The 10,487-nt window shown below is 38.3% G+C and overlaps 2 protein-coding genes across 2 annotated transcripts; both read left to right on the forward strand.

Moving 5' to 3' along the window:
- Positions 1–1,118: 1,118 nt before the first annotated feature.
- On the forward strand, positions 1,119–2,814 carry LOC122147860 (diacylglycerol kinase delta-like). The gene is made up of 3 exons (XM_042771871.1): positions 1,119–1,203; positions 2,344–2,486; positions 2,564–2,814. The coding sequence occupies exons 1-3, from the start codon at positions 1,165–1,167 to the stop codon at positions 2,679–2,681; spliced, it is 300 nt and encodes a 99-aa protein (XP_042627805.1). The 5' UTR covers positions 1,119–1,164; the 3' UTR covers positions 2,682–2,814.
- A 1,358-nt stretch (positions 2,815–4,172) lies between these two features.
- LOC122147802 (diacylglycerol kinase delta-like) lies at positions 4,173–10,246 on the forward strand. Its single transcript, XM_042771722.1, has 5 exons — positions 4,173–4,242; positions 4,346–4,622; positions 5,626–5,681; positions 9,274–9,438; positions 10,103–10,246. The coding sequence occupies exons 1-5, from the start codon at positions 4,231–4,233 to the stop codon at positions 10,244–10,246; spliced, it is 654 nt and encodes a 217-aa protein (XP_042627656.1). The 5' UTR covers positions 4,173–4,230.
- Positions 10,247–10,487: the final 241 nt, after the last annotated feature.

Below are 10,487 nucleotides of genomic sequence, written 5' to 3' on the forward strand. Positions count from 1 at the left end.
TAGTAAACTAAAATAAAATGCTAGCTGATAATATCAAAATAAAAGCTAATTTACAATATTAATAAATATTATAATAAAACTATGCAAATGGCAACAATCCAAAAAATGATGATAATGATAAAAGCACACCACCAAAAAAATACTAAAATTACCTTAAAAAAGTAAGATGAAAATATATAATTTACAATATCAAAATAATGCTAAATGCTGTAACACTAGTAAAACTATAAGACTTTGTAATAAAGACCCAAAACCCGAAACTAACAAAAAATGAAAAGCAAGTACACGTAAAAGTGACTAAAACGACTGAAAATAAAATTTGAAGTTGTAAAATGTAAAAGCTAATTCAAACATATTTATAAATAATAACATAAAACATTTTACAGTAATATTTTCCAATTAGTTATTTGTTGCAGTATTTATTATTAATCTCGTTAATGTGGATTAATAAAAATACAACACAAAAATACAAATACAATACATCAGCTGTTAGTTCATGTTAAACAGTTCAATAAAAAATATTAACAGATACCAATTTTGATAGGTGATAATATATTACAAAATTTAATTGTTGGAATAAAAATTAATATATAAATATTAGATGAAAAACTTATTTCATAGTTGCCATGGCAACATTTCAACTTTTATTTATATAAATATATGATATTAATAAATACTATAATAATGTAAATTGTAACATTTTACAATAAAGTCCCAAAACTAAAAACAATAAATCCATTAATAACAAATAGAACCTTATTGCTTGTGTGTGTGTGTGTGTGTGTGTGTGTGTGTCTGTGTCTGTGTCTCTGTGTGTGTGTGTCTGTGTGTGTGTGTGTGTGTGTAGGTTTCTGGAAGGCTGGCGTGTCCTCCGACCTGCAGATCCGCTGCTGGTGTTTGTGAACAGTAAAGTGGAGATAGTAGAGCATTAAAGTTCCTCACGGCTTTAAGCAGCTGCTGAATCCTGCACAAGTGTTGATCTGATGAGCGGAGAGGGCCGCATCTGGGGTAAAACACACACCTGTACCTGCTCACAGAAACTCCCTGCTTCATATCTGCTCACTGACATCTGAACCTGTGTTTGTGTTTGTGCTTGTGTGTCTGTTGTGTGTAGAAGTTCGACACGTTTCGTATTCTGGTGTGTGGAGGAGACGGCAGCGTCGGATGGGTTTTATCAGAGATAGACGCGCTGACGTTCACAAAACAGGTTAACACAATCATTTCTCTAAACAAATACATAAATAAAAGTAACGCCGCGAAAAAACAGCACCAGGGGGGAATCTCGCAGATTGATTTTTTCTAACTACAATACATGGGTTTCATCATTGCTAAAGGCATACCAGCCAGCAAGAAATAAAAGGTTCATTTTACTTAATGAAATCGTTGAGAAAGTCTATTTTTACTATGTATCTGTAAAATGTACTTCTCCAAATAATATTAATACGCAATTCGAGATGAAATCTTTATTTTTAAGAAGGATACTGAATAACACCGCCCTTCTCTGTATTTAAAGTCCTTTAACGAAGAGAAACTCCGTGTGCAGCACCTTTTTTTGCCAGAGAAAAAGGAAAAGGAAGTGGATATAAAGATATATCATCGTTGTTAAATGTTTTTAAAGATCAGAAAGTTTTTGGCTTTCATTTGATTATTACCTTTTTTTGGCATACATTTGTAGTAACTAATAAACTCCAGAACAAATTAAGACAACACAGGATTGTAAAATAAATAAATAAAACATATTTTCATAGCGACTCTATTATTGCTTACACCATGTAGCATGATTTAAATTTTTACATGTTGTGTGAATTCAATTATGAGACATGTCTTTTGAATTATTAAACTTTAATTCAGAAAATAGTAAATAAAGTATTACATAATAATTAATAAAAAAATTATATTATAAATCAATTAATACAACTTAATAAAATAATACGAATTTTGAATTTTAAAAATGGAAAAAAAAAAAACAGAATTGGGGGAGAAAAATAAAAATTTATTCTTAGGCCCCTACATATGCATAAAAGTGTAGGACACATAGAGTTTCAGACACAGTTTCTTTGCGTCTGATGCCTCCTGAGTGGGGATTATCTTTGTGCCTGGCTGAAAATCAGCTCTGTTTATTTATATATATATATATGTGTGTGTGTGTTTTATTTTAACATTTATGCATTTAGCAAATGCTTTTATCTGAAGCGACTTAAATTACATTCAAGTTTTATGTTTTCTCAGTTCATGCATTTCCTGGAAATCAAGCTCATCTTTATCCAAGCTCTGCAGTTTGAGTTACAGGTTTATGTCAAGAAGACTGTTGACGTGTGTGTGTGTGTGTGTGTGTTTGCTCTGCAGTGCCAGCTCGGCGTACTTCCTCTGGGAACAGGAAATGACCTGGCCAGAGTTTTGGGGTGGGGCTCGGCGTGTGATGATGACACACAGTTACCGCAGATTCTGGAGAAACTGGAGAGAGCCAGCACTAAGATGCTGGACAGGTCAGTGTGTGTCTGAAGTCGCTGTCGCAGTCTGTTCCTGTCCTTCACAAACATTTAAACACGTTTATTTCTCCTAGATGGAGTATTATGGTATACGAGACCAAGTTACCACGGCAACACTCCAGCTCCACGGTAACAGAGGACTGCAGCGAGGACTCAGAGGTAACACTGATGATAGTTCATGCTGCTGTGTGAATAAATGGCCTTCATTTGGACATTTTCTTTATTGTACGTCAAGTATTTATCCTTCACTGTGAATCAGATTCCTCTGAAAAACTTATTAAACATAAGTAAAAAAATGAAAAATTAAAAAAAAGTTTTTGTTAAAGTTGAAAAAAATAAATAGCTGAAATAAAAATTAATTAAAGCTAAATAAATAATAAAAAACAATAATAAAAACCACAAAAGCACATAACAAAAAATGTGAAAATTAAATAAAAATATAACAATTTAATTACAAGTTAATTCAATACTTTAATAGTATATAAATATAAACTGTACAGTACGGTTGCATAATTAATCAAAATAAAACTGAATGCTTAGTGCAATTATCAAATCTTAATGGTTGTGATTTTATTAAATATATGCGGTACTTTAATAAAATAAGTATGTGTTTCAAAGTGAAGCGCAGTACTGTTATCTTTTTCAAAATAAAAAAATAAATAATTACAAATTTACAAATTAAGATATTATGACAGCCATAAATATTATTGTATAGTTAAATATTTTAATTTCACAGTTTTAATTTAAAATACAAATATTGTTTTTTTTGTATCACAATAGTCATATTTGTATTAAGTAATAAAAACAATGATATTAAAAGTATTAATAATTGTTGTTATAGTTGTATTGATATATAATCACAACATTTAAACAAGCACAGCAAATCTTGAAAAACCTTTTTATTTATTTATTTATTTTTTAAATGTTGTAATTTTACAGTTGTTCCTGAAAATTATTGTATTTTTTTTGTTTTACATTTAAATATTACAATATAAATGTTTTGATTAGTTATATATTTTATTTAGTAGTAATAATAATCATCATGATAACAAAATACTAATAATTATTGTTATAATCATGTTGATATGTAATCACAAAATTTGGTGCAAATTGCTGCCCTAGAAAAAAACCACAACAAATCTGGAGCTTTTCATTAACATTTTTTCCCTGGTTTTAATGATAGTCAAGGTTTCTTGCACCATAAACAGTTGTAATTTAATGTTGGATCACCTTTTTCCATCCCTTTATTTATTTACAATTAAATAATCATTATGTCAGTCAGATCTTTTCTTTTAAAGTAACTGCTGCTGTTGTGTGTTCCCTCTACTCTGATTGGCTGTTGTGTATGTGTTTTGTGTGTTTCCTCTGCTCTGATTGGCTGTTGTGTGTTGCTCTCTCTGATTGGTGTTGTGTGTGTCCTCTCCTCTGCTGCTGATTGGCTGTTTTGTTTTCAGGTGCAACACATTCTGACCTAGATGACTCGTCGCTGCTCATCTCTTCTCCAAAATCCTGACGTCTGACCAGCACGTTCTGTGGTCATTTCATTCCGCCAAGCTATCGTACCTGCACCACAGGGACAGTTTCGTGGTTCATACGCCGATGTTATCTCTTGCTGTGGTTGTTACCTTGAAAGGCGTGATTTTTAGTCACAGGGTCTGTTTGAGACGGTAAACAAACCTTTGTTTTGAAAGTCGGACGTGCTTACGAGAGAAACACCGAAAACTCAGAAGAGTCAGAGGCCATGGCTAAAAAGGTCAGCTGTGATTGGCTATCGGATGACACGCTGTTTTGTGATTGGCTGTTGTGGAGTGCTTTGTGATTGGCTGATGAGTGACTCGGGATGTTTTTGTGTGCAGTGTGGTGTGCTGAAAGAAAAGTTGGACTCGTTATTGAAAACGCTTAACGAGGAAGCCCAGGCCAGCAGTGTGATGTCTGCGCCGCCGCCCACCATCGCTGAGGAGCAGGTGGATGGGGAGGGTGTGGTTCTGGCTCCGCCCCCTGCCCCGCCCACAGTCACAGCCCCTTGTTCGCCTCGGCCGCCCGCCGCTATCTTCAAACCCCGAGAGCAGCTGATGCTTCGAGCCAACAGCCTGAAGAAAGCCATCAGACAAATCATAGAGCACACCGAGAAAGGTAGCGTTATTTCTGCTGTAAATGACAATTAAAAATTATATTAATATATAAATGATGTAAATTTTATGTAATAATTATATATTAAATCATTTAAATAAAAGGTTGGAATTGCTATTTTTGTACAATCCAGATACTAAAATTTGGTGAAACTTTAAAAAGAAATGTTCGTTAAAATTAAGTATTTATTCATAACTGTGAATTGTTTACCTTTGAAAAAGTGTGTGTGTGTGTGTGTGTGAGAGTGAGTGTGTGTGTGAGTTTGTGTTGTGTGAGAGAGTGTGTGTGTGTTTGTGTGTGTGAGAGTGAGTGTGTGTGTGAGTTTGTGTTGTGTGAGAGAGTGTGTGTGTGTGTGTGTGTGTGTTTGTGTGTGTGCGTGTGTGTGTGTAAGTTTGTGTTGTGTGAGAAAGAGTGTGTGTGTGTGTGTGTGTGTGTGTGTGTGTGTGTATGTATATGTTTGTGTCTGAGAGTGAGTGTGTGTGTGAGTTTGTGTTGTGTGAGAGAGTGTGTGTGTGTATATATGTATGTGTGTGTGTGTTTGTGTGTGTGTGGGTGAGAGTTTTGTCTGAGAGTGTGTGTGTGTGTGTATATGTGTGTGTGTGAGAGTGTGAGTTTGTGTTGTGTGAGAGAGATTTTTTTTGTGTATATTGTTGTGTTATTGTACTTTTTATTATATTATTATTTTTAATATTGTGTTTTTTATTATATTATTATTTTTAAAGTGTGTGTGTGTATATGTGTGTGTATATATATATGTGTGTGTGTGTGTGTGTGTATGTGTGTTCATGGGTGTGTGTGTGTGTATGTGTGCTTGTTTGTGTTCAGACTGATTAATGTCAGAAGTAACAAACACAAAGCTTGTTAAAATTTCTGGATGACAGGATCACTAAAAATCAGATCAACTAAACAGCAGAAACTAAAGACATCTCGGGATTTTAAGCATCAATCTCATCAAAATGAAGAGTGATTATTATCAAAACCATGTGATCCCTTTCGCTTTCTGCAGCTGTGGATGAACAGAACGCTCAGACGGTGGAGGGTTTGGCTTCACTGCCGGCGGAGGCTATTTTTTGTTTTGTTTTTGGTTTTGGTTAATGATTGTTATGGTTTTTTTTTTTTAATTGTATATGAGTTTTTCGTTGAGTGTGTTTGTTTTTTGTTATTGCTGGTTAAAAAAAAATGAGTGTGGTGGTTCTATTGTGTGTGTGGGTTTTATTGTGCATTAGTTGTTGTAGGTGTTTCTCTTTTTGATTAGTGTTTCAGTTTGTTATTTTGGTGTGTGTTTGGTTGTGGTAGGTGTGTGGATTTGAGAGAGAGTGGGTTAGGGGTAGTGGTTGGTGTGGGGGGTTGTTTGATAATATGGGTTAGGTGTGGTTGGTTTTGTTTGATGTTGTAATTCAGGTTGTTTCGATGTGTATCTTGTGTTGTATAGTGGTGGGATTAAGTGGATGTGGAGAGGTTTGTGTAAGTTTTCATTATTGTTGTATGTGGTTGTTTAATGTGGTGGGTAAAGGAGAATGGTATGTATATTGGGTGGGAGTTGTTTATGAGTGGGGGAGGGGGGTGTGGGTTTTTGTGTTTTTAGATGCATGTCTGTGTGGTTTGATGTGTTTTGAGTTTGTCTTTGTGTTTTTGTGATGTGATTGTTTTATTATTTGTGTTGTGTGTAAGTTGTTGTTAAAAGTGTGAGTATTATTTTTTTTATGGTGTGTGTAGTTCTATTTGTGTGTGGGGGGTTTTTTGTTGGTAGTGGTTTGGGTTTGTTGGTGGAGTAGGTGTGTTGTGTTGTAGGTTTTATATTAGGTGGAGTTTGATGTCTTATTCTATGTAATGTGGTTGTGTTGTTTGTTGATAGTGGGTTGGTGGAGTGGATTAGTTGATGTGGTCTCTATTGGAAAGTTGTATTTTATAATGTTTTGTACAGTGGGTTGCGGTAGGTTCTTTTTGGGTTGTATCACTGGGGCCGTGGTTTTGTGTTGGTTTGCTATATGAGGTTATGATCTGTGTAGAATGTTTGGTTTTGTTGTGAATGGTAAGCCTGCTCAGTAGGTGTCATTTTCTCTTAGTGTTGGTAGGGGTTGTTTAGAAGTGTACGTATGGTATATTTTGTTTAGGTGTCGTTGTTTATTTTGTTAGATGTTGTATGGTGTCTTTGTGTTTTTTTTTGTATTGTTGGTGTATGTTATGTGATGGAGTTGGTTAGTGGGCGAATTGTGCGTTTGTGGTGTGGTGTGGGTTGTGTATGTTGTTTTACGATTTTGTGATTGTTTGTATTTAGGTGTTGTAATGTTTGAGAGAGCAGGGAGGAGGAGTGTGTATGTTGGTGTGGTAAGCTTGGTTAGGATGAGTGTTGTTGATTTGATTGTTTGTGTTTTTTTTGGATGTTTGTATTGTGTTTTTGATTTTATTAGATAGTTGTTGGATGTTATGAGGGTGTGTGTGATTGTGTGTTTTTTTTGGGATGTATATGAGGTAGGTTGTGTCATTGGAGATGAGTATGGTTAGTTTTAGAAGTGAGTTATGTGGTATGGCTGATAGGTGTGACTGGTAATGTCGATGAGGGATTTTTGTGTTTTGTCTAAGTGGGTTTGTGGAGTGTTTGGTGTGAGTGATTTTGTGTGTATTGGGATATATGTGAGGTTGTGTGAGTGGTTTTTTTTCTATGTGTGAATGTAGCTGAGAGAGAGTTTTTTTTTTTGATTAGTTTATTTGTGTGAGTGGTGTGATGCTTGTTCTTGTGATTTTTGGTGTTTGTTGGTTGAATGGTATGTGATGTGTGATGAGTTATTTTTTAGATGTGATGAGGGGGCTGGGTGGGGGTTGTTTGTGGGGGGGGGTGGGGGGTTTTTGTGTGGGTGGGGGTGTTTGGGAGGGGTTTGGGGGGGGGGTGGTGTGGTGTTGGTGGGTGTGTGGTGTGTGTGAGGGGGGGGGTTAGGTGGGGGGTGAGGGGTAGAGTGGGTGTGTGTGTTGGGGTGTTTGGTGGGGTGTGAGGGGTGGGGTGGTTGTGTGGGTATATGAGTGGGGGAGTGGGGGGTGGTGTTGTATTTGCTGGGGGGGGGGTTGGTGTGTAAAACCTGGGTGGTTTGTTTGGGGTGGGGGGGTGTGTGGGTGTGTGGTGTGGGGGGGGTGGGGGTTGGGTTTGTATTAGGGGGAGGGGGGGTTGTGTGGTGTTGTAGGGTGTGGGTGGGTTTTTGTGGGGTGTGTGGTGTGTGTGGGGGGGGGTAAGGGGTGGTTGGGTGGTTGGGGGGAGGTGTGTGTGGGTGTGAGTGGGGGTGGGTGGGAGGGTGTGGGTGTGGTGTGTGTGGGGTATGGTTGGAGGTGTGGTAAGTAGGGTATAGAATGTATGATTTATTTGTGTTGTTGTTTTTTTATGTTATTTGTTTGTGTTGGTTGTGATGTTTTGAGGAATAGGGTGTTTGTGTATGATGGGTTTGTTAGGTTGTAGTGGATTTTTGGATTGTGTGTGGGTGGGAGTCGTGCCTGTGAGTGACGTGCGTGAGTGGGTGGTGTGTGTGTTGTGTTTGTTGTGTGTGGTGTTGGTGGGTGGTGTGTGTGAGTGAGTGGTGCGTGCGTGATCGTGAGTGAGTGGGCGTGCGGCGTGCGGAGGTGTGTGTGGTGAGGTTGAGTGAGTGAGTGTGTGTGTGTGTGGGTGTGTGTACACTTTCATGTTGTAGGTTAATCACACCTAACCTGAGTGTGTGTTGTAGTGTGCGGGCGGCCGATCTTTCCCCGTCTCCAGGGAATCGCGTTTGTTGTGCAATATTCCCAGTTACGCCAGGAGGAAACAAAACTTCTGGGGCGGAACTAAAAGAAGGATGATTGTCACGTTTATGTGGCGACAGTGACTTCTATATTGTATTTGCATCTCTGTGAAAAATATGATCGTGTTTGTGTGTTTTTAATGAAGTGTGTGCTTGTTTACAGGACATTGTCATGGTAGCCGTAGTTGCTTGATAAGAATCCTGGCGGTGAGTGGCTGTGTCCCGGCAGTATGCAGATGGCTGTTTCTAGGTCGGTAATCTACAGCATCACCGTATCGCACAGGTACACACACACACACACTACCCACACACACGCACACACAAACACACAACACAAAGTAAAAGACTGGTTTTGTGGTCTAGGAGGTCCACATGTACTGCTTTACCAACATGGAGCCAGCTGTTAGCGATCTGTCCGTCAAACACTGCTTGGAACTCAAACACTTCCTGTGGATTGTTTTTTTCTGTGAATAATACTGTAGCCCTAACAGAAAAGCTTTCTGTGTTTTTTATACTCTTTTACATGCCCATACCAGAGGAGGTTTTGTCAAAAATATGTTTACAGTAGGTAGACACATGATGATTTAAACAAGGCTGTGAGTCTCTGTAACCCGTGTGTGTGTGTGTGTGTGTGTGTGTGTGTGTGTCTTCAGTGTGTCGAACAGTGAAGATCACTATTCCTGGAGATGAAAGGCGTCCCCTGTGCAGGTGGACGGGGAGGCTGGATCAAACCGCCGGCTACATTCGGGATCCTCCACAAGAAACCGCACACAAGCCGTCACCTAGGAGACCAGGGTCAGTTGCCGCTACGCACGGCATCCGGGAACACTCGAGGTTGAAGCTCTCGGAGAAGTGAGAGCGCAGCTCACATTGTTACGCTGTTTTTTTCCCAGGAGTTCGAGAACACTCCTGAAGTCGTGGGAGGACAAACAGCAGATGGGAGATTCCACAGCTGTGGTTTCCCAGCAGGCATTGCAGCCAGGAGATCGTTTATGAAGAGGAAGCCACTCAGATCCCAGCCTTGTTCGGGACAGGCAGCGTTGTGCACTGATACACAGGTACACAGGTTACAACAGATTATTTAAGTCAAAATGTAATTTTTATTCGTGATGGACGCATTAAATCAATCAAAAGTGCCAGTGTTGAAGACATATATAATGTTACAAAAGATTTTACGTTTCAAATAAATGATGTTCTCTTTGAGCTTTCAGTTCCGCGTGAATCCTGTGAAAAATAAAACGTATCACAGTTTCCACAAATATAGTAAAATGTTTTCAACATTGATACTATCAGAAATGTTCTTGAGGCAGCAAAAAATCAGCATATTAGACATGTATTTCTTGAAGATCTGTGCCTTCTGAAGACTGGAGTAATTGATGCTGAAAATACCAGTGCACCATCACAGAAATACATTAAGAGTTTTAAAGAATTCACAGAGAAAAAAGTTATTCAATTCTACAAATATTTCACTATTTTTATGTACTTGTAATCAAATATAAATGCAGCCTTGCAGGAGCAGAAGAGAACTTCTGCAAAAACATTACCATCTTCCAACCCCAACTTTGGCAGACTAGTGTATATACTTTGCTGTATATCTTAACATGCAGTCTATTCTAATATATTATATATAATATAGATAATATATCTATATTATCATGTAGTAATGATATGCATATATAAATCACTATTAACATGCATGCGCTGAATGTGTGTTTAGTTCAGGGAAGCAGCACAGTTCTCATAACACTATCGAGCGAGTTGGCTCATGCAGTCAACGCCAGTCTCTATAGGCCCACAGGCTCTGGTGTACGCAAACTCCAAAAAGCACCGCGGGGTGAGTCGGTGTTGTGGATTATGACGTCATAACTGCTGGCGTGAAAAACGCTCTGGTTTGGTTCATGACATCTTTGACGTGTCTCGGTGTGTGTGTGTGTGGTTGTGTTGGTAGGGTTGGACGGTGTATGTGGGTATGGAGCTGGTCAGTAATGTCAAATCTCTGCACAGTGAGGCCCAAGCTGCATCGCTCGCGGGAAAGATGAGCCTGGTGAGTGGACTCTCACTGAGAACGTTATCAGAAGATAATATACAGGAAGGAGAGGAAGATGGA

The sequence above is a fragment of the Cyprinus carpio genome, chromosome A15, assembly GCF_018340385.1.
Source record: "Cyprinus carpio isolate SPL01 chromosome A15, ASM1834038v1, whole genome shotgun sequence".
NCBI lineage: Eukaryota > Metazoa > Chordata > Actinopteri > Cypriniformes > Cyprinidae > Cyprinus > Cyprinus carpio.

What these genes read in the sequence shown, in the direction of transcription:
- LOC122147860 (XM_042771871.1), top strand. Translation starts at nt 1,165, where the DNA reads ATGGGTTTTATCAGAGATAGACGCGCTGACGTTCACAAA. An exon ending in GACGCGCTGACGTTCACAAA is followed by an intron (nt 1,204 to 2,343) that starts ACAGGTTAACAC and finishes GTGTTTGCTCTG; the next exon opens with CAGTGCCAGCTCGGCGTACT. An exon ending in AGCACTAAGATGCTGGACAG is followed by an intron (nt 2,487 to 2,563) that starts GTCAGTGTGTGT and finishes TATTTCTCCTAG; the next exon opens with ATGGAGTATTATGGTATACG.
- LOC122147802 (XM_042771722.1), top strand. An exon ending in TGGCTTCACTGCCGGCGGAG is followed by an intron (nt 5,682 to 9,273) that starts GCTATTTTTTGT and finishes TTTTTTTCCCAG; the next exon opens with GAGTTCGAGAACACTCCTGA. An exon ending in CGTTGTGCACTGATACACAG is followed by an intron (nt 9,439 to 10,102) that starts GTACACAGGTTA and finishes TGTTTAGTTCAG; the next exon opens with GGAAGCAGCACAGTTCTCAT.